We start from the raw sequence: 23,734 nt of genomic DNA on the forward strand, positions 1-23,734 counted from the left end.
TTCCCTGGGCATTTTCTATAGCCATCTATATCTTTATACTTGACTCTTAAAAGTTGCTGATCCCTTACTTCCAAATGCTTGTAAAGAAATCTGCATATGCTCTCCCACCTCACAGTTACTGTTTTTGGTATCATATTTTCCATCTAATTATTTTGTATGTTCCTTAGCTATTGATTGTGAATGTATTTTGTTATACTGCTTTTAACATTTCTAGTAACTTGTGTGTAGATGATTTCTACCTTTACTGTATGATTGCACTTAATGGGAAATAGATGGGGAAACAGTGTCAGACTTTATTTTTGGGGGGGCTCCAAAATCACTGCAGATGGTGACTGCAGCCATGAAATTAAAAGACGCTTACTCCTTGGAAGAAAAGTTATGACCAACCTAGATAACATATTCAAAAGCAGAGACATTACTTTGCCAACAAAGTTTCATCTAGTCAAGGCTATGGTTTTTCCTGTGGTCATGTATGGATGTGAGAAGTGTGAATAAGGCTGAGCGCCGAAGAATTGATGCTTTTGAATTGTGGTGTTGGAGAGGACTCTTGAGAGTCCCTTGGACTGCAAGGAGATCCAACTAGTCCATTCTGAAGGAGATCATCCCTGGGATTTCTTTGGAAGGAATGATGCTAAAGCTGAAACTCCAGTACTTGGCCACCTCATGCGAAGAGTTGACTCATTGGAAAAGACTCTGATGCTGGGAGGGATTGGGGGCAGGAAGAGAAGGGGATGACAGAGGATGAGATGGCTGGATGGCATCACTGACTTGATGGATGTGAGTCTGGGTGAACTCAGGGAGTTGGTGATGGACAGGGAGGCCTGGCGTGCTGCGATTCATGGGGTCACAAAGTCGGACACGACTGAGCTACTGAACTGAACTGAATTCCCTTTTTCATTTTGTAATTTTTATGTATTTAATTGTGGCCTTTTCTTTTTTGCTTAGAAAAGTTACTTTTACATTTCTTTCAAGGCTGGTTTGTGATACTGAACTCTTTTAGGCTTGGTTTTCTATCTGTTCATCCAATCTGAATGAGAGCCTTGCTCAGTATTTTTTATTGTAGTTTTTTCTTTCATCACTTTAAATATATCATGCCACTCCTTCTGGCCTGTGAAGTTTCTATTGAAAAGTCACCTGATAGCCTTATGGGAGTTGCCTTATATGTTATTTGTTGCTTTTCCCTTGTTGCTTTTTAATATTTTCTCTATATGGGCTTCCTAGATGGCTCAGTGGTAAAGAATTCCCTTGACAATGCAGGAGGCATGGGATCGATCTCTGGGTTGTGGAGATCTCCTGGAGAAGGAAATGACAACCTACTCAAGTATTCTTGCCTGTAAAAATTCCATGGACAGAGGAGCCTGGCAAACTATAGCCCATGGGGTCATAAAAGAATCAGACATAATTTAGTGATTAAATAACAACTTGATCTTAAATTTTTACAGTTTTAATTACAGTGTGTCTCGGTGTGTTTTTTTTTGAGTTAATCCTGTTTGGTACTTTCTTTGATTCCTGGAGTTGGATGTCTGTTTCGTTTTTCATGGTTGGGAGGTTTTCAGCTATTATTTATTCAAATATGTTCTTAGCATCTTTCTCTTTTCTCCTTCCAGAACACCTATAATGTGAATATTAGTGCACTTGGTATTGTTTCAGAGGTCTATAAAATTGTTCTCATTTCTTCTCATTCTTTTTTTCTTTTTTCTGTTCACCACCAGTGATTTCCACTCCTTTGTATTCTAGCTCACTGACCCACACCTCTGTATCATTTAGACATTTATTGATTCATTCTGGTATATTTTGCATTTCCATTTATGTATTTTTCATCTCAGTTTGGTTGTGCTTTAGATTTTCTCTCTTTTCAAAACTTCTAACTTCTTGCTCTGTATATCCATTCTTCTTCCAAGTTTTTTGACCATCTTTACAGTCACTACTTTTAACTCCTTCTGAGATAGATTGCCTAGCTCCACTTCACTTAGTTCTTCAATTGGGATTTTATCTTGTTCCATGTTTGGAATATATTCTTCTGTCTCCTCATTTTCCCTAAATTGCTGTTTGTTTGTTTTTCTGTGTATCTGGTAGGTTGGTTACATTTCCTGACTTTGTAGAAGTGACCTTTTGTGTATGTCTTATGCATCCCAGTAGCACACTCCCCTCTCATCACCCAAACTAAGTGCTCTAGGGGATTTCCCTATGAAGGGTGGGTCCTTCTGCTGTGGTGGGCTGCTTGTTTTGGGCACTCTGATAAGCTTTTTTGGGCCCCTCTCTGATGGGTTGGCAAGTTCTGCCTTGTGTGGAGGGTGATGACTGCTAGTTGCTGAGACTGGGTCATGAGGTCACTGACTATGGAAACTCAGGGATTCCTGGGGCTAGTGCATGTTCACTGGTGGGCAGAATCACAGTCCAAAAGTTGTTCTCTGGTTGTTGCCTGCCCACAGGTGGGTGGAGCCAGGTCTTGGGCTTAGTTCCAGCCTACCAATGGGCAGAGCTAGATTGTGGAGTCTGGTTGCAGGATCCAGGGATCACAGAGCTGGTGTTAGATCACTGGTGGAAGCAGTGGTGACTGACACAGTTGAGCATGGGGCCTAGGGTATCCTCAAGCTTGTGTTGGTCTCCTAATAGGCAGGGCCAGGGTCCAGTTGGTTCCAGGACAAGTTTTGGGCTGCTGATGGGCAGGCTAGGTCTACATGATGCTGGGTCTTGACTTGCTTGAGTCTGATGTCTACTCTGTGGTGAATGAGGCTGGTCCAGAGGCTAGAGCAGGCTCCTTGGAGGGCAGGACCAGGGCCCTGGGGATTCTGGGACTTGTGTCTGTCCACTAGTGTTAGAGTTGGGTCCTAGGCCTTCTGGAAGGCAGAGCCATTTCCAGAGGTGGCTGAGGGCTCAGGGGTCTTAGGCGGCTATCTCCTGATGGATGAAACTGTGTCCCTGACCAGTTAGATGATTGTCCTGAACTGTCTCAGGATTCCACAATGGTAGTTGCTAGTACCAGTGTCCACATGGTAGATGGAGCTCTCCAAATTGCTGCCATCCCTGTCTTTGCTCCTAGGGTGGGCTGCAGTTGCCTCCTGCTCCTCTGTGAGTCTCTCTAAGATTAGCATGTAGGTCTGGCCTAGGATCCTTTCAAATTACTGTTTATGCCCTGGATCCCACAGTGTGTGAGGTTTTGTGTGTGCCATTTAAGAGTGAAATCTGCATTTCTCTCAATTCTCTGGGACTCCCAAAGGTCAGCCCCCTCAGCCTTCCAAGCCAAATGCTCTGGGAAGTTCGTCTTCCTGGTGCAGGACTCCCAGGCTGAGGAGGTTGATGGGGGGCTCAGACCTGTTATTCTTTTAGGAGAATCTCTGAAATGTAATTATGCTCCAGTTTGTGGGACAGCCTCCCAGGAGTCTGATAACTGACTCTATCACTAGACTGCTCCTTCTACTCATCTCAGTGTGATTCCTTCTTTATGTCTCTAGTTGTAGAAGAAACTTTTTGGTAGGTCGGTCTTTTGCACTGATGGTCGTTCTGTAGATAGCTGTGATTTCGGTATGCTCACAAGAGGAGGTAACTCAGGGTCTTTCTACTCCATCATCTTGTCCTCTCTCAAAACATATTATATAATGAATGCAATCATTTTCATAACTCACCTGATTTGTTATATTTGCACTGTCATTCAGTTACATATGTTTTCCAATTTTCCGCTGATCTAGGAAAGCCTTGTGCTGTGCTAAGTTGCTTCAGTCATGTCCAACTCTGTGCGACCCTATGGACTGCAGCCCACCAGGCTTCTGTGTCCATGGGATTCTGAAGGCAAGAGTACTGGTGTGGGTTGCCATGCCCTTCTCCAGGGGATCTTCCCCTCCTAGAGATGTTTTCTGATTTGCCACCAATATAGTAAAGCCTCAGCTGAGACAACTGGGGAGATTTGACTCTACCCTGTTTCTCCAGTCTGTTAGAAATATTCTCAGGATAGTGGGAGAGGAGTAAGAGCAAGCAAGCACACTCAGACATGAACTTTGTTGCATCCTTTTTTGGTAACATTCAAATCACTACAGCAAGTCAAATGACTAAGGTCAAAGTCAGTTAGACAAACCTACAAAGTTATATGGCCAGGAAGTGGAGGCAGGAACTTCATTTGAGACTGTAATGCTCTCAATTTTCTATACTCTTTTTCTTAATTTACATATCTTGAAGCTGTTGATTATGTTTCTGTATCTCTCTCTTATTTTAATCATTTATCTATTTCTGTCTCTGTACATATACACTATACGTATAGTCAACATTTCATTAATCTGTTTGGCACAAACAGATGTTAGTGCATATTAATTACAAATGAAACATTCTACATCTTGTAACATTTTCTAAAATTTTTGCTTCTCAGTTTTGGATATAAAAATTAGCTGGTGATGTTTATAGATAATATTTAAATAGGACGCAAAGGCATATTTTTATTAATTCCTTTACTTAATATTATTTATTGCACCATATAACTTACTTGTTAATTTTCTTCTCATTTAATCATATTTTCTAAAAATTCTGTTATAAGCATTAGTGAGTCGTAAATGATTTACTAAGTAAAATGTTAAAGATATGTTTAATTTCCCTTCACTATTTTTTTAGTTTGTTGAGAATGAGTAGACGTATAGAAACACAATTATATGTGCTATCAAATGCATAGATTTATGATTTTTATCTACATGTATATGTATATTCATTTATGTCACCATGCCTCAGGTTAAGATATAAAAAGTTTCCAGCATATAGAATTTTTTTTTAAATTTTCCTTCTCAGTTCATACTTTTCCCTGAAAGAGGTAAGTACCATTCTGACTTCTATCACCATGGTTAGTTTGGTCTGTTCTTGAATTCTGTATAAATGAAAAAAAGCATATATTCTTTTGTGTCTTGATTGCTCTACTTTATAGTAATTCTTTAAAGGTAAAATGATTCTTCCCATTTTATTCTTCTAAATTTATTTCTGATTTAGCAAATATGAGAATAATGAAATCTGAAGTATCAGTGGGGGCAACTTTTGCACTGAAAAATTCTTGAAAGGCTGAGGAGTCGATCACATTAGTTTTTAAGTAATAGAGATAACTAAGATAATATACTTAGTTCCTGCATTTCACGGGGCAGGGTGACTGCTCATTTCTTGCTCAGTCAAAATCTATAGTTTATTATCTGCACTGGGAAATGGATAATATTGAGAGAAGAAAAATTCACTTCAAATGAAGCAAATTGAACCACACATGTATGTTTTAAATGCTGAGACTCCTAACCACTCATTATTGATCTGGAAGATCAATAGAATTCTGATAGGAAACTTGTACTCTCCAGGTTTGAAAGGGTAAAGAAGAATCTTCTTGCTCATTTGTTTGTTGCTTTAATTTTGATTTCTGTTGTAAGATTATATCTTTCAGTTTAATTTGACTCTACTCCTAAAATTAGAGTTAGTGCATGAGAGGCTGGGCCAATTCAATCAGCACACCATATATTTATTGGTCACTAGCATTTATTCTCTTGTGAATTCTTGTTTATCTTATCTGCTCATTTGTCTATTGGGTAATTTTTCCATTCCATTTTGCATTATAGAATTTTATCAAATGCAAATGATTTACTCTTTAATCTCTTATATGGGTTTCAGGTAAATCTACCACTCTATTATTTTGCTTATGGTTTCTTAAAAAAGTTAGGCCTACCTGTATAACTTGCTAATATTTTCTGCAAATGATATTTTTGTCATTTTCTCACCATATTTTTTCATGCATTTCATATTTTCTCATGCATTATTTTTTCATGCATTCACCGTATTAATTTCATGCACTATAAGACCATACTTTAAAGTGACTTTTATACTTGGGACTTGTTTTCTTCCTACCAGATAAGATAAAGGATTATGTAGTTTTACAGATCAACACTGGTCTTTTTTGTGAAACGTCGCCTAGGAACAAAAATCTCCTCAGCAATTACTTTTCCTTAAGTAAGCCCCTTGTTTTCCTGAACTGCAGTTTACTCCTTTTTGCTACTGTGACTGTCAGGGAGACAAGACAGTAAACAGAGGTTTATATATTTTTTTAATTTTTTAAAGATTTTTTTAATGTGTACCATTTTCCCCCATACTTATTTATTTTGAATTGAAGGAAAATTGCTTCATAATACTGTGTTGGCCTCTGTCACACATCAGCATGAGTCAACCACAGGTATCCATATGTCCCTCCCTCTTTACCTCCCTCCCACCTCCTACCCCTTCCCACCACTCTTGATACGGACTATTTTAAAAGTTTTACTGAATTTGATACAATATTGTTCCTGTTTTATGGTTTTGTTCTTTGGCTGTGAGGCATGTAGGATATTAGCTCCCTGACCAGGGATCAAACCCGCACCCTATTGCACTGGAAGAAGAAGTCTTAACCACTGGACTGTCTAGGAAGTCCCAGAGCTTTAATAATGTATGGTCTGTCCACTTTTACAGCTTCTTCTCTTCTCTTCTTTTTTCTGCTTTTTAATTTTTATTTTATTTTTTTAACTTTACAATTTTTCTGCTTTTTTAAAATTGCCTTTCCATCCCCGTACTATCCAGGCTCTGAATCAAAGGTGCTTCCTAGGTCTCTCACTTGAAATCAAATCAACTGGTAGCTTATTTTAAAAATTTACAAATCATTCACTTTTTTTTCAGGTCTTTCCATCAGAAACATAAATTTTTTTTTTCCTCCCTATTTACTTCTTTATATCTAAGTGGTACTTTTCAGGAGCTCTTTTGGGTTGAAAAGCCTTTAGGAATAGATAAATTCCATTGATCTGTATTGTTAAGTCAGGAACAAATTCAAATATAATTTAAAATATAGTTTCCCCTTCAATGTGGATAAAGTCAACTGTGTTTTTTCTCTTAGGAAAGAGATAGATAAACTTAGCAATCTGTTCAATTTCTACTGTACATCAATACAAGATATTAATATTAATATTGAGGAGAATGAAGAGGCAGTGACCGAAGTATTGAGAGAAACAAAGTCATCAAAAAATGAATTAACTGCTTTAGAAAAAACTGTAAGTTTTCATAATTAACATTTAAAAAAATACTGACATTAGCTTTGTACTATGGCTACTTGAACTTGTAATTTAGAGTATTTATTTATATATTAATATTGAACCACCTATGTCACTAAGGGGCTTCCTTATTGTTTTTTGTGTATCTCTCTTTCTATTCTCTTTTTGTTTCCTCTAATTAACATCTTTATCTCAATACTTAATGTTTATATTAATAAACTTGTATAATGAGTTTTGATTATCTATTATGATGAATCCCCTAATCTTATATTTCCTTTTGAGTTTTAGGTTATTTTTTTTTATTAGAGTTATAATTGGAATCACATTCACTTATGGATTATATGATGGGGATATGAAATCTGTATGATGGGATCCTTAAACATAAACATGATCTATCTCTCCATTTATTTAGGTAGTTTTACTAAACTGGACCTTAACCAATTTCTTGGAACTTTGTCAAAGGCAAACTCTGTCTGTGATCATTCTTAGACAAATTAAACCTTCTGTCTCCACTAAATATTAAGTTGATTTTTAATGTAAATACTTTTTTAAAATACAGGTAGTACAGGCAGTATGTATTATTTATATTTCCTTAAGACTGATTTGTTTAATACTATATAGGTAACTTGCATAAATTTTTGGTTTCGGAAAAATGTTTTCTCTGATAGTAGAGTGCAATTCTAAATAGGTTTATTTTGTAAATTGTGATAGTTGTGTTATTTAACTGTTTTATATCTCTGATTTATTTTTTGACTAATGTATCAATTGTTGTGAAAGCTATATTAAAATATATCTCAGTATGATAGTGTATTTCTTTATTATTTCTTAATTATTTTGCCTTATATAATTTGAAACCATATATTTAGATGAAACTCACTTTAGAATGTTTAAAGTTGATTTTTTTCTTAAGATGTATTTTATTTACATGTTTTCGGGCTACTAATTGCTAGAATTTTTGGAACACATATTGCATTTACTGGATGTGAAGCATAATCAATATCATTAGATTCTTAATGAACAGTTTAAGGGCCATATGATCTTTTCCTGACATATATTCTATTTTTCATGTTATGTCCATATTATTTAATAATTGGAAAGAATGATGCTAAAGCTGAAACTTCAGTACTTTGGCCACCTCATGCGAAGAGTTGACTCATTGGAAAAGACTCTGATGCTGGGAGGGATTGGGGGCAGGAGGAGAAGGGGACAACAGAGGATGAGATGGCTGGATGGCATCACAGACTTGATGGATGTGAGTCTGAATGAACTCTGGGAGTTGGTGATGGACAGGGAGGCCTGGCGTGCTGTGATTCATGGGGTCACAAAGAGTTGGACACAACTGAACGACTGAACTGAACTGAACTGAACTGATGTTAGGATAATTTCTCATTAATTTAAACAATAAATGTTTGATAATATTCCAAGTTTAACACACAGCTCTTTCTGTTTATCAGACATCTCTGATTTGGCACTGTTTTGTTTCTTGTTACTAAAGTATATCTTCTATAAGCTTCTTTAGTGAGTCAGAGTTGAAATTCTCAGAATTTTCTTTCTCTGAAAAGTTCGTATTTTGTTCTTATTTATGCAGTGTACGGAATATGCACCTGAATTAAGATTGGAGTGATTTACACCACTGCATAGGCAATGTAGAATAATCCAGAAATAAGCAAGCCTGAAAACACTGAAACACACTGGACTGAAGTGTCAGAAGGGATGAGATGGGATAAGGGAGTTGGAAGAAACTGATCTAAAATAGGTAGATTTAGATCCACCCTGTGAACTCGTGGGCTGCAGCACACTAGGCTTCCCTGTCCTTCACTATCTCCCAAGTTTGCTCAAACTCACATCCATTGAGTTGGTGATGCCATCAACCAACCTCATTCTCTGTTGCCCCGTTTTCATCCTGCCCTCAATCTTTCCCAGTATCAGGGTCTTTTCCAGTGAGTCAGCTCTTCCCATTAGGTGGCCAAAGTATTGGAGATTCAGCATCAATCCTTCCATGGAATTTTCCAGGGAATTCCCAATATTCCAGGGAATATTCAGGATTGATTTCCTTTAGGATTGACTGGGGAGAAGGCAATGGCAACCCATTCCAGTACTCTTGCCTGGCAAATCCCATGGAAGGAGGAGCCTCATAGGCTGCAGTCCATGGGGTCGCTAGGAGTCAGACATGACTGAGCGACTTCACTTTGACTTTTAACTTTCATGCACTGGAGAAGGAAATGGCAACCCACTCCAGTGTTCTTGCCTGGAGAATCCCAGGGATGGGGGAGCCTGGTGGGCTGCCGTCTCTGGGGTCGCACAGAGTTGGACATGACTGAAGCGACTTAGCAGCAGCAGCAGCAGCAGGATTGACTGGTTTGATCTCCTTGCTGTCCATGGGGCTCTCAAGAGTCTTCTCCAGTACCCTAGTTTGAACGCATCAATTATTCAGTGCTCAGCCTTCTTTATGGTCCAACTCTCATATCCATGCATGATTACTGCAAAAATCATGGCTTTGACTATATGGATCTTTGTTGACAAAGTGATATCATGGGATTTTTAATACACTGTCTTGGTTTGTCATAGTTTTTCTTCCAAGGAGCAAGCATCTTTTAATTTCATGACTGCAGTTACTGTCCACAGTGATTTTGGAGCCAAGAAAATGAAATCTGTCACTGTTTCTACTTTTTACCCATCTATTTGCCAAGGGGCTCTCAAGAGTCTTCTCCAACACCACAGTTCAAAAGCATCAATTCTTCACTGCTCAGCTTTCTTTATAGTTCAGCTCTCACATCCATACATGACTGCTGGAAAAACCATAGCCTTGACTAGACAGAGCTTTGTTGACAAAGTAATGTCTCTGCTTTTTAATATATTGTCTAGGTTGGTTGTAGCTTTTCTTTCAAGGAGCAAGCATCTTTTAATTTCATGGCTGCAGTCACCATCTGCAGTGATTTTGGAGCCCAAGAGAATAAAGTCTGTCACTGTTTCCATTGTTTCCCCATCTACTTGCCACGAAGTGATGGGACCGGATGCCATGATCTTAGTTTTTTGAATGCTGAGTTTTAAGCCAAATTTTTCAGTCTCCTTTTCACCTTCATCAAGAGGCTCTTTAGTTTCTCTTCACTTTCTGCCACTAGGGTGGCGACATCTGCATATCTGAGGTTATCGATGTTTCTTCTGGCAATCTTGATTCCTAACTGAGATTCATCCAGCCCTGCATTTCACATGATGTACTCTGCATATAAGTTAAGTAAGCAGAGTGATAATATACAGCCTTGACATATTCCTTCCCGATTTTGAACCAGTTCGTTGTTCATATCCAGTTCTAACTTTACTTCTTGACCTGCATACAGATTTCTAAGGAGGCAGGTGAAGTGTCAATGTTTAACTCTTCTCATCCTTTCAATCCTACTGCTGTCTGACTGAATCCTCTCATTTTAAACTTCAATATGAAAGGAGACAAATTCTTGGAAATTGAGGGAAAATCACTTTAACTTGTGAGTCTAGATAACACTTGATGAGGTGGAATGTAGTAGAGTGCAGACATTGAAATAAAGTATAGTGTTGTCAAATAGTTATGAGCTCAGTTTTCTAATCGGAGAAGGCAATGGCACCCCACTCCAGTACTCTTGCCTGGAGAATCCCATGGATGGAGGAGCCTGGTAGGCTGTGTAGTTCATGGGGTCGCTAAGAGTCAGACACGACTGAGCGACTTCCTTTTCACTTTTCACTTTCATGCACTGGAGAAGGAAATGGCAACCCACTCCAGTGTTCTTGCCTGGAGAATCCCAGGGATGGGGGAGCCTGGTGGGCTGCCATCTACGGGGTCGCACAGAGTCGGACACGACTGAAGCGACTTAGCAGCAGCAGCAGCAGTCTTCTAATCATGTTGAAATTTATCATTTATAAAAATGTCACTGTTAATAAAATATTGTCAAAGGGGAAATTTATTCACTAAACCTAAAATAACCTTTTTTTTTTTTGATCATTTCTAAAAATGGCATGTCTGGTCCTTCATAACATAACATTATTTTGATGAGATATTATGAATGTATTTACAAGGTTAGTAATGTTTTTCAATTATAGAAATCATTTGTGAACTATCATATTTTATAGAGATGATGAGAGCATGATGAAGTTTAGATATATTTTTTCTGTGTTTGGCTTATTATAAAAAACCTTTGAGCTGTATTTTCAAAGTGGGCATATTAAACACTCAGTTAAAAGCAATGTTGTGCATCATTTCCAGGCATTGTTTTTTGGTATGCAATCGGTACTTTTAGTTCTGGAGGAAAATAAAAGATTTTTGCTGCCTAATTGCACATACAACCTAACTGATCTTTTAAAATTTCAGGGCATATCATACTTTCAATTTAGAATCTTTGCTTCATTAATGTACACTTTTCTGTATTTGTATTGTCACTGTATCTAGGAAAACAAATTTTTTCCTTCTTATTTCTGCAAACAATAGCTCCTATAAAGTAGAAAACATTTAAAAACTGGTTAAGTACTTTAAAAAAGTTGTCAAGATCAAATTCGTCTTAAATGTAAAAATAAAGCTGCTTTTCTATGATTTTTCCCAATGTTTTCTTTGAAGTCTAATTCTTCCATAGCTCAGGAATTTTTTTTAATATCATTATCTGCAATTCTTTGTTTCTTATAGTATTAAAGAAACAGCCACCTACAGTTCATTTTATCCAGTCCCTTGATAAAGTAATACAAAAATAACTTTCAAAGATACAGAAATTCTTTGTGATTTTCATATTTTATTGAACAATTATAGGTGTACACAAATTTAATCTCTAATATACTTTACAGATAAAGGTTGTAAATAAGTGAATTACTTTTGTATATATGTGATATTTTTATATTTTTGGATATTGTCTTTTTAGTAGAAATTTAATATTTATTGATAAATTATTGATCTAGGGTACTATAAGTATAAATCCAAATATCAAAAAATACCTATTACAGTATACCTTTTGATTAACATTTTATCTCAAAATCTTTCAAATTAAATAATTTTGTATTAAAAACAAGCCAGCAATTGCTATTGATGCTATTAATTTACTAAATAGGAAACCAGTCTAAAAAGCTAAGTGGGATTTCCGTGACGGTGCAGGGGTGCGGACCCTGCTTCCACTGCAGGGGACACGGGTTCTATCCCTAGAAAGTGAACTAAAATTCCTCATTTCATGTGGTAGGGCCAAAACATAAAAAGTAGAAAATGATTTTTAAAAAAGAGCTTTAAGAAGAAAAGCTGAGTGATTTTTCTCCAACAAAGTTGTGTTACAGTGAAACTGCAACACAATTTTTATTATTGTTTTATTCTATAGTTTTTATGAATTATATGGGTAAAATGTGATAATGTGTAAAATTACAGATTGCTAGTTTTTTAGCCATAAGGTTTTAATCTCTTTTTATTTTATTGTGTGGCATATGTGTAAAATATTAAGTAACAACATCTATGAATTTGGCTTTATTTCAATTTTTATTTTAGAGGAATGGTTCATGTTATCTAAATATTGATTTCAAACATATGCTTGCTATCATTTTAAAGATTTTAAAAGTATTCTTAGGTTATGAAATCTATCAGGAATAGATGATTACTTACACAGAATACTTTGTAAGCATCTGTGAAGATGATTTTAAATGGTTTCTCATTTGACCTATTGAAACAATGTATTATATTAAAATTAAACCATTTTAAAATTCCTGGGGTGAACTCTGCTTGGTTATGGTTTATTGTTCTTTTAATTTACTGCTGAGTTTGATTTGTAATTATTTTATTTAGGATTTTATATCCATATTCATAAATCAGTCTGTATTTCAGTGTTCTTAATTTGTGCTGTATTTGACAGATTTTCTTATCAGGATTATACTGGCTTTATAAATGAATTGTGAAGCTTTTCTTCCTTTCTTATTACCTGGAGAATTAATATAGATTTAAGTAAACTTTTTCTTAAAACTTTAATAGGACATCTTGGTGAAAAATGATCATTGTTTTTATTTTTTTCAATTGTTTGAATTATTGCTTTATTTTTATGGACAGTTGTTTTACTTTGTCATGATTAGTTTTTATTAGGATATATATTTCTCCTTGATATCTCTATAATTTTTGATGGACCTAGAAATAATCAAAGTGGATTAAAATTTTCAAATCTAATATAACATTATATAAAATGTTCTTTTATACTCATCTCTTATTTTTAATTATATGTGTATTTTTCACTTTCTAAATGAAATTGTTCAAATTTTTAAAAATTGAATTAAAAAGTAGAGATGACTCTTGGATTAGCAATTCTACAGTCTTCCAGCTTCTGAAATAGTAATGTATGTTTCTGTAGTTATAATTTTCTTTTTATTTCTTTAGGTTTATTCTCTTTATTTTTACTTTCCACCTCCCTATTTTGAATGCTTCATGTTTTATTTTTGAGTCTTACCCTAAGCTACATTGCATTTCTTGTACTTTGCAAGAAAAGCCCTTGAAAGGATTTTCTGTGTTCATTGTTTCTATTTCTCTCCTTACATTCCCACTTTAGATGATTCCCAGTCAGGCTTTCACCATTACACTACACTGTAATTGCTGCTAATGGATCCTATTTCCTTCTTTACGATCCTCATAAAATCTGGTGGAATTCATTACACAAACTATTATCTTAAATTATTTTATATACTTTTTAAATGGCACGAATACTTAATGTTTATCCCTTAAAGTTTAGAATACACTCATGTGAGGAGCAGAAATTACTGATCTATGATCTCACTATTTAAATGTAGTCACTGTTAACATTTTGTTTTATATAGACAGACCTTATGATATATTTTGAAAGGATATTATCATATGCATAGAATAATTGATGACATTTCTCCTTATATAAAAACTTACTGCAAAATCATATTTTAAAATACAACTTTAATGATTGAGAGTTTCTTAGACTCTTATTATTGCACATTTAAGACATTTTCAGTTTTTAGGTATTGTAAACAAAGCTGTGATAAATGTCTCTAAAACTTTTAAATATTAATATAAGTCCTTATTTTAACAAAAATATTTTAATGGAAAAATAATAAAAGTTGAATTGTGCTAGTGTTAATTCAAGTAAAAGCTATATGCCTTATATTCTGATAAGGCTTACATGATTTACCTGCATTTTAATATTTTTTTTCCAAAATTCTGAAAACTTTTCACTTTGCCCTTTTTACAGCTCACTTTTTAATGAAAATATTTCCATTAATTGAATTAATTGTTCTTATCTTCAGTTAATGTACATGTAGCACTTGTCTCTAGAAACTTCTTTCTCTTGGCTTTTGGAACACAGACTATTCTTCTCTCTTCTTATTTTTCTGGAAGCTTGTTCTCAGTTTCCTTCACCCATGTCTCTTTATCTCCCCAAACTCCAAACATCTCAGATTCCAGGGGCTTAGTCTTTTATTATAAGCTTTGTATATCTAACTGCCAACTCAATCTCCCTTTAGATGTTTAGTGGGTATCTCAGGCTTTACTTTTTGAAAATTAAACTTGATGTCCAGTTTCTTCATAACCTGCAATTCGAGTTTATTGCTGTTCAGTCCTTGCAGTTTTTCCGACCAAGTCCCTCAAAATACATGTTAAAATTATATATTCATTTATGTGGAGAATTACTTGTCCAAAGATGCATATATTCAGTTTTCATAGATCATTACAATTTTTTTCCAAAGTAGTTATACATTTTCTACTCAGACCACCGTGTGTGAGAATTCCAGCCTCAGATTAGCATCATCATCTAATATTATCTTTTATTTATCTTTAACTATAAGACTTTTGTTGAATTTATCCTGTTGTGGTTTCAAATTTGCATTTCTCCGATGACTCATGAGGTTGAGAATTTTTAAAGCAATTCACGTAGAATGTTGTTTTAGTCTGTCATAGTATTGGACTCATATTTCTCCTCCACATTATGGTTGTGACCTTCACTTTACACCTTTATGATACTCAATTATCTTATCTGAAAAACTAGATGTGTGTTAATTTAATATGTTAATACTCTACAGGAGAGATTAGGGATTAAGGTGTTGATTAAAGGGAAAGTACTTCGTTCAGTTGTCAAAATTATTCACTGAATTAGTTCAGACCACCAAATACACATGCCTGCTCTCAGATTTGTAAATGGATGATCAACCATTTTTCTCTAATATGGGATTTTCTAAAATCTCCACTCTCCTCTTGAATTAAATTAGAACTTCATGTCTTCCTGGGTGAAAAATTCATGGCTTAGGAGAAAATTTTCTGGGAAGACGTTTTGTACTGGGAGAGTTCTGTATCAAAAAAATAGAGACATCCTTGCAAATGGAGTCACACAAAAAACTAACAGATAGGTGAGATAATGACAATTTTGTGGGAATGAGGATTTGAAAGCATTCCAGATCAGTGGAATGCTCTGGTGGCTCCCTTTGGCGGCTTCCCAACTGATGGATTTCTCCCTAATAGATTAATATGATATTCAAGATTAATATGAGCCTATTATTATATAATAGACTCAGACTCATTGGTAAAGAATCCCACCTGCCAAGCATGAAATGCAGAAGACCGGAATTCGATCCCTGAGTCAGGAAGACCCCCTGGAGACGGAAATGGTAACCCACTCCAGTATTCTTGTCTGGAAAATTCCGTGAACAGAGGAGCCTGGTGGGTACAGTCCATGGGGTTGGAATGAGTCGAAAGAAACTGAGCACGCAAGGCTATTATGAACCTGGAGGGAAGGATTAGGACAAGTTCAAACGCACAAAGCTCACACCTCTCACTCAGATTAAACTGTTATCTTAATAGGTGCTCCCCATTTGCTGCAAGCCTTCTTTCAATTTTCAAAGTTCTGAAAAAGCTAATTTTGGCTTTTTTTGAGCCAGATTTCTCATTACCTTTATGGAGAAGAGCTTTCAGATGTTTTTAATCCACCACATCCACCGATATCCTTCATGAGGACTAACTATATCTCGGAATTTTCTCAGTCTTAACTTCTCCTTCAGTGTTGTTTATGTCCTCTTTTGCCATGCAACTTTTGTAAAATATGCCATTGGATACATCACAAATCTTGGTTTGTTTGGAGAGGTAACATTCTCTTTCAGTCCAAGATTATGCAAATAGAATCATATTGTTTAATTTGTACTGTTTTTGTGTTTGTATTTAGGTTTCCTCAATCTGAAATTTATGTTTGTTATGAAGTCAGTTGAATGTGAAATAGAAATATCACTTTTTTTTCTTTTAAACAGAAGTTCTATATTATTCTAACCCATTAATTAAATAACTTCTTTCTCACTGAATTCAAATACTTTAAAAAATGAATTCAGATTGTGAGGCTCTAGTTTTTCCTTCTTTCTTTATTGCAATGCCAAAAATAAATACTCCTTTAATATAGTGGTATTATAAGATGTTTTAATATCTGGTAGCAAGTTTCAAATATTCTTATTTTTCAGATACCTCTTGTCTAGCTTCACATACATTTCTTCCATATGAATTTCATTTCATGAAGTTTCAAAGGAAATACTCCTTTTTATTTTGTCTATATTAATTTTGGGATAACTGACAGTATATTAAACATTTCTATGAAATGTTTTTTCTTGACATGACGTAGTGACTAAACAATAACTGCTACTGCTGCTGCTAAGTCACTTCAGTCGTGTCCGACTCTGTGCGACCCCATAGACGGCAGCCCACCAGGCTCCCCCGTCCCTGGGATTCTCCAGGCAGGAACACTGGAGTGGGTTGCCATTTCCTTCTCTAATGCATGAAAGTGACAAGTGAAAGTGAAGTCGCTCAGTCATGTCTGACTCTTTAGCGACCCCATGGACTGCAGCCTACCAGGCTCTTCCATCCATGGGATTTTCCAGGCAAGAGTACTGGAGTGGGGTGCCATTGCCATCTCCGAAACAATAACAACAAGCTTCTAAATAAGAATTTTTGTTTGCTGTATTATAGGTCCTCCCTTTTGTGTTGAATTTATTTCCAAATATTATGTTTTTGAGAAAAGTTTTTAAATATTGTCGTAATGCTTTTAACAGATTACTACCTTTGTAGGTAAACACTATTAATTCTCTTATGCTATCTCCCCCAAATTTATTTATTGTGATCTTAAATAGAATATTTTACCTTCCTAGGTATTCAATCATACCATCTAAAATTGAAGGCATATATTCATATTCAGTATTATACTAGTAACATTTGGTTTCTTTATCCACTTGGATTTAGCTAAATTTCACAAAACATGATTAATAACAGTGGTGATAAAAGATAATGTGGCCTCATTTTTTGGTTCCGTGGGCGTGGGTTCAGCATTTTATGATTTATTTTGATATTACATGTTGGTTCTTTATATTTGGGTATGTTTTCCTTTTGCTAGGTGAAAAATTATGGAAACTAGTGAGTTTGTCAATGGCTTTTTTGTGGCATTTTGGCCATCTTCATGTTATTTTCTTCTTTAATTTGTTGATAGCAGTATTGGCAATTAAACTTTTCTAATTTTTATCAATTCTTAAAAGTAAAATACGTTCTATCTTATCAAGATTAATTATTCATTTTAATACTGTTAGACTTGCTAAATTGTATTTGGAATCTTGCATCAGTTTTCATAATGAAAACAGCCTGCATTGTTATTTTATAATATTTAAATTAATATTTAAGTTACTGTAGTTGCATAATTTGAAAGATAATTTATTTCTTACTTTACAAAAGAATGGAAAGCACCACAACTTATTTTGTGTATGTATGTATTTTTTCTTTAGCTAGATGATTTGAAAAGGCTTTATGATCAACTACACTGGAAGAGAAAAATTTATGAAAGTGAATATTTGGAAGTACTTAATAATTTTTATGCCATGGTAAGTTGATGTTTCCATATTTCCCACTAGAGCTTCATTCTGTTTTCCCAACTATTATCTTATACAACTAAAAGTAATTTCATTATTACACATTTTTTTTCTTTTTAAGTTATGTAAACATGTATAAATGATTCTGTTTTTTTTTTTTTAAGAAATCAACATGGGATACTGAACTTTCTAATATTGCAAAGGATTTTTCTGATATTTCAATAGCATGTTCTCAATTGGTGGAAGAAAATAAAAGACTCAGTACTGATATTGACACTGTACTAGGTTATATCAATGACAGGTAATACCGCCAATATGCTTTTCATTCTTATGTAACATATCTAATATGTTAAATATGATAAATGACTTCATCTTGTTTTCCTTCATTTGTGGATGGTGTAATGGTGTTTGTGTTTATGATTAACTCACATTTTATTTCTATCCCAAATGTTGCTCTTTAATCATTCTGAATCCCTTTAGAAAAATTAACATAGTGAAAAAATGATCTTATAAGAAGTTTTACACTCATTCATATCACTTCCTTTTAACATGTTCTCTTATACTCAAAAAATACTTTAAAATATGTCTAATCAATCTCATGATCTCCTTCAGTCAATACTCAATTCTTCCCTGAAACTGATAAACTAGATTTCTTGGCTCAAAAACCTATGAATTTTCTTGATTCCTCTTTTTATTTCAACCCTCATAGTCAACATGTTAACAGGAAATGTTCCACATACTAAATAAATTTTTAATCTGTCTAGTTCATTCTACACCAGAAGAACTTTGGTACAAACTGAACTTATGATGTTTTCCAAAACTGGTTTTGTGTAGCATCGGTGGTATAGTGATGAGCATAGCTCCCTTTCAACGCTGATTTTCCTGCAGTAACTATGTTCCCTTTTTAATGCATTATCTACATTATGGTTAGTGCATTCTTTTTTTCTTCTAATTTTTAAACTAAATATGATCCATTTCCCTCCATACTTACACTGATTTTAGCAGGGTGAGGGGACAAAGGTCCCACCTTAATGTATCCCACAAGGTCCCTCAGTAGGCAGGTAGGCCTGGTTCTGCAACACAAGGTTCATCCTTATTCAGTTCAGTTCAGTTCAGTCGCTCAGTCATGTCCGACTCTTTGCGACCCCATGAATTGCATCCTTATTACTTGGTTCAAATATAGTGTCCTTACTTCAGCTTCTCCTCCTTGTTACTTTTTTTTCTCCAGCCTCTAAGGTGTTTTCATGCTAATTTCTTTTCAATAAATGTTATTCCTTTAACTTCTACTTAGTAAATTGCTGTCTATCCTGAAGATTACAGCTGAGGAGTCAGTTCTGGGAAGCCTTCATTGATTGTCCGGTTAAATCCAGTTCCTCTAGTATGTGTGTAGATGGCACATTTTCTCTTCTGCTTCATATCACTTGTCAAATTTGCAGGGTTTTTGTATGTAAATATTTGACTGATGTCCATCTTCCTTAACAAATGGTAAGACATAAGCCATGGCCATATTTTCTTCATCACTGAATCTTCATCATCAAGCATAGTTCCTGACCCATACTATGCTGCTGCTGCTGCTGCTAAGTCACTTCGGTCGTGTCCAACTCTGTGCGACCCCATAGATGGCAGCCCACCAGGCTCCCCTGTCCCTGGGATTCTCTAGGCAAGAACACTGGAGTGGGTTGCCATTTCCTTCTCTAATACATGAAAGGAAAAGTGAAAGGGAAGTCGCTCAGCTGTGTCCGACTCTTAGCAACCCCATGGACTGCAGCCCACCAGGCTCCTCCATCCATGGGATTCTCCAGGTGAGAGTACTGGAGTGGGGTACCAGTGCCTTCTCCCCATGCTATGCTATCCATTATTAATTATTGAAAGGAGGGGAAGCGGAAAGAATAGAGAGAGGTGATGATGATACTGGGCAATTGTATATGACGTTTGATACGATTTCTTTGTGCTTATTTTATCTTTGGATGATAGAATGAAACCGTTTGTAAAATTCATCTGTATGTTAAACATACTATTTTAAAGAAAGCAAAAAGAACATTGTTTTTTAAAGGATAACCTAAAATTGTAGCTGTATACTTTATTAAGAAAGAGAACCAGAGGAGAAGAAAAGTCTGAAAAGTTGGTAAGCTAATGACAAGACAGCTCTGGAGGAAAGGAAAAGAGTGTGAGAGTTAACTTCGTTAGGTTATCCAGCAGTAATGAGCATCCGCCAAGACTTAGTGGTTCGTGCATGCTACATCGTTTGTCATGTCTGACTCTGTGTGACCCTATGGGCTGTATGCTGCCAGGCTCCTCTGCCCATGGGATTTTCCAGGGAGGAATACTGGAGTGGGTTGCCATGACCTTCTCCAGGGGACCTTCCTGACTCAGGGATCAAACCCACGTCTCTGTCTCCTGCATTGGCAGGTATGTTCTTTACCACTAGCGCCACCTGCGAAGCCCAGTGGTATACAAGTATAAAGGTCTATTTCTCATTCATACTGAAGCCGAGCTGTGTCTGCTGTGTGTGCTTCATGTTATCTCTGCTTCTTAGATCCAGGTGAAGGATCAGATCCTTCTAGGGCATGTTGCTTTGGTAGCACAAGTACATTAGTGAGATCACTCAGTGGCTCTACAGCTTCCATAAAAGATGAAAAATTTTACTTCTGTTCATACTCCATTGACCAAAACAAGTCATATAGCCAAGTCCAATGTTAACCAGGCAGGAAGTCTAATCTTAAAAAGATAGATAATGAACTATTGGGAACACTAGTACAGGAAGTGGGAATGTAACCATGGTTATAGAGAAGAATTTCCATAGTATACATTATGCTTGTTCATGTAATACCTTAAGATGTCACTTACTACTTTCTTTTCTCAAATTTGTATCTGAAACTTAAAATTAAATCAGTGATTTTAGCAGCAGATTGAGAAGAAGCAATGTTGAAGAGAGAAGTGGTGAAAGGTTTGCAGAATGAAAGAGAAATTGAAAGATGTGCAGATAAGATCATAGCTGCCATGTGTCTAAGTAATGTTCGAAAAGAAGAGAAAACAAAGGACCGAGGCAAAATGTGATCACATAAATCAGCAGTTCATATGTCACAGAAGTTCTTAGGATAATCTTGTTTTTGAAAGTCTCTTACTGAGATAGATAGATGCAAAAATACTCATTTCCAAATTTCATTTGCTGTACTTCCAAGTCTTCTAAATCATTTTATGATTCTTTGGTTTTTTGCAGATGTTTAAAGCTTATCTTTTGCTTCTTAAACATGATATGAATAGTGATTTTACAATCTATGTCTGATAATGTAAATATGTGTAATTTTGTTATTTGCTTCTGTATCTTATTCTTCTAGCTGATGCTTTTGCTGTCTCTTACCCCTGTGTTCTTGGCTATCTTTAATGTGAGTTGTCCATTTTCTTTTGGAAACTATATGTGGGAAATCTTTGAGTCTTAGGGAAAAGTTGTTAATCATTTGCATCTTTGTATTTTTGAGAGTGGTTCTGCTTTTCAGTTTGTTTCCTTGGATATGCCCAAGACTTTTTTTTTTAATTTCCCAAACTATGATATTCAAAGCTCCATTTTATCAAATTTCCAGGGCATTCAGAGCAAAAGCATCTTGTATGATCTTTTTAGCAGCTTGATTGTAATGCATATTTAGTGTAGAGAAGAAAATGTAAAATGTACAAAAACAGACTGAAAACCTAAAATCATGTCAATAGAAGTAATCACTATTAATATATTGCTATTTCTTTCTTGATGAAACTGTGTGTTCTGATTTTATTCCCATCATGGTATAGTTGAATTCTTGTCATATTTTTATACAGATTTCAAATACATCATTTAAATATCTAAATATCTATACAAAAGTCATATTATATGGGTGAACCTTAATTTTTGTGAGAATTACTCTAATATTAAGATTTTATTTTTATGATTTATTTGAAATATATATGATTTTTTGTTTAGAAATATTTCTTAGCATCATTGCTATTTACAAATGTTAAATAGATTTATAGGAAAAGATTGGCTGTAATACTTTGAAGTTCCTAATACCTCTCTAAAACTGCTTTCCAGACTCTACCACTTATTGAAGCTGAGCAGTACATGAACTTGTTCTACTATGCACCTATGCTAACATGAAGATATTAATTAAATAATTAAGTATATGATCTATTGTTCCTATATAGTCCATTTATTAAATGGAAATATTAAAAGATAGATGCAATTTTCAAGAAATTTTGTTCAGTACTCTGTGTATAACAAATATCTGCAAGACCTTTCGGTGATGATGATGGTATATGATTACTTACCTTGGAGTAGCAGTGCATGATTTAATAATTTTGTCTTTCACATAAGCCAGCATCCATTTACCATGGCCCCCTTGTATCTGGGACTTTTGATGTGAGCACAAAATTTTACTTGATTGCTTACTCACATGACAGGCCTCAGCCACCCACGTCAAGGAAATAAACTTGTTTAAGATGACTTGAAGTTGATTCATTTGGATTTAGTTTGCTGAAGTTAACTGTGTGGTATGAATTTCTATACAGCCATTTTCTTACATTTAAGCTCTGTAAAATATTCTAAATACCTACTTCTAATGCTCTACCATACCTCAAGCAAGAAAATGCCACTGTAACTGCAGTGAGCCAAAGATGGGATTGATCACTGAGGGAAATGAGCAAAAGGCTATTGAACACTATAAAGACAGACTGATATATTTTATGAAATATGTTTATCAAGAGTTAACAGGATGGTAATTTATTTGCAGAGATAGCAGTTAGAATATGATTGAAATTGTTGAACAGCCTAGAATACTTAGAATGAGCCCTAGAATACTTAGGGTACTGTGTTTTTCATACTCGTGTAGCTATATCTTATCAGCCTATTAATCTGAGTTACTTCTTAGGAGTAGAGATATAGAATATGATTTTTTAAGCATTTAGCAGCAAACTTTTGAATGAAAATGCTTAAGCTATTTTGCTTTTACTTTATTTTTTAAGTTTTCAGATATTAAAAGAGAAAATGGTATATGCCCTATTCAAACTTAACTACTCAGAGATGCATTAGCCTACTTTAGACTTTTTAAAAAGGGATTGAAATCTTGCAAGTAAGTAGCCCTTCCTGTTTCTGTTCTCTCCCTGTTCAGAAGCAATCAAAATCTGAATTTGGTCTCTATTAAAGTACGTATTAGAACTCGGATTCTCAGTTCTTAGACCTCCAGATTCCTAACCATCTTGTCTTCTACCTCACACGAACCATCTTGTCATTTCCAACATTGGAGTTACCTGCTGATCTTGATTTTAAGAATCCACTCCCTGACAACCAGAACCTATCTCTTCAGCTTACTTCCTCTCGTACTACGTCGCTGCAGCAATTATATGACCCTTTATGATGATTAGTCTCTCATCCCTAGTGTATTTGTATGTCCCCTTCTTGTCTTCCTTCCTTTTATATACAACCTACTTGTAATCAAAATAAGCATTCATTTAAAATAACTTCCAAAACTTTGTTTCTATGACCTGAAAGTATATCTTTGGACTAAACCAGGATCCTAACAGTTGATTGTGGCTAAGAAAACACAACTGTGCTAACTGTCATCATGGGTGGATACTGGTTTGGTGGACCCTAAAAGGTTATACAGGAGAAGGAAATGACAACCCACTCCAGTACTCTTGCCTGGAAAATCCCACGTATGGAGGAGCCTAGTAGGCTACAGTCCATGGGGTTGCAAAGAGTTGGACACAACTGAGCGACTTCACTATCACTTTCAAAGGTTATAGAAGGTGAAGCCTCTTTATGAAAGAAGGAGCATAAAATTATAATACAGAGGGCCCATAGCTATTTTAATGTCGCTTGACAGAAGATAAATTATATTAGAAAAGGAAAAATAGAGAAA

At 35.4% G+C, this 23,734-nt stretch overlaps 1 protein-coding gene across 1 annotated transcript in view; it reads left to right on the top strand.

The window, feature by feature from the left end:
- CCDC178 (coiled-coil domain containing 178) overlaps positions 1-23,734 on the top strand; it is a 410,587-nt gene that overhangs the window by 103,146 nt on the left and 283,707 nt on the right. The window contains exons 10-12 of the mRNA XM_024984506.2: positions 6,869-7,022; positions 17,766-17,861; positions 18,014-18,150. Of these exons, the coding sequence (XP_024840274.1) occupies positions 6,869-7,022; positions 17,766-17,861; positions 18,014-18,150 (387 nt within the window). The remainder of the gene's footprint in view (positions 1-6,868; positions 7,023-17,765; positions 17,862-18,013; positions 18,151-23,734) is intronic.

This window comes from Bos taurus, chromosome 24 (genome assembly GCF_002263795.3).
Source record: "Bos taurus isolate L1 Dominette 01449 registration number 42190680 breed Hereford chromosome 24, ARS-UCD2.0, whole genome shotgun sequence".
NCBI classification, from domain to species: Eukaryota; Metazoa; Chordata; class Mammalia; order Artiodactyla; family Bovidae; genus Bos; species Bos taurus.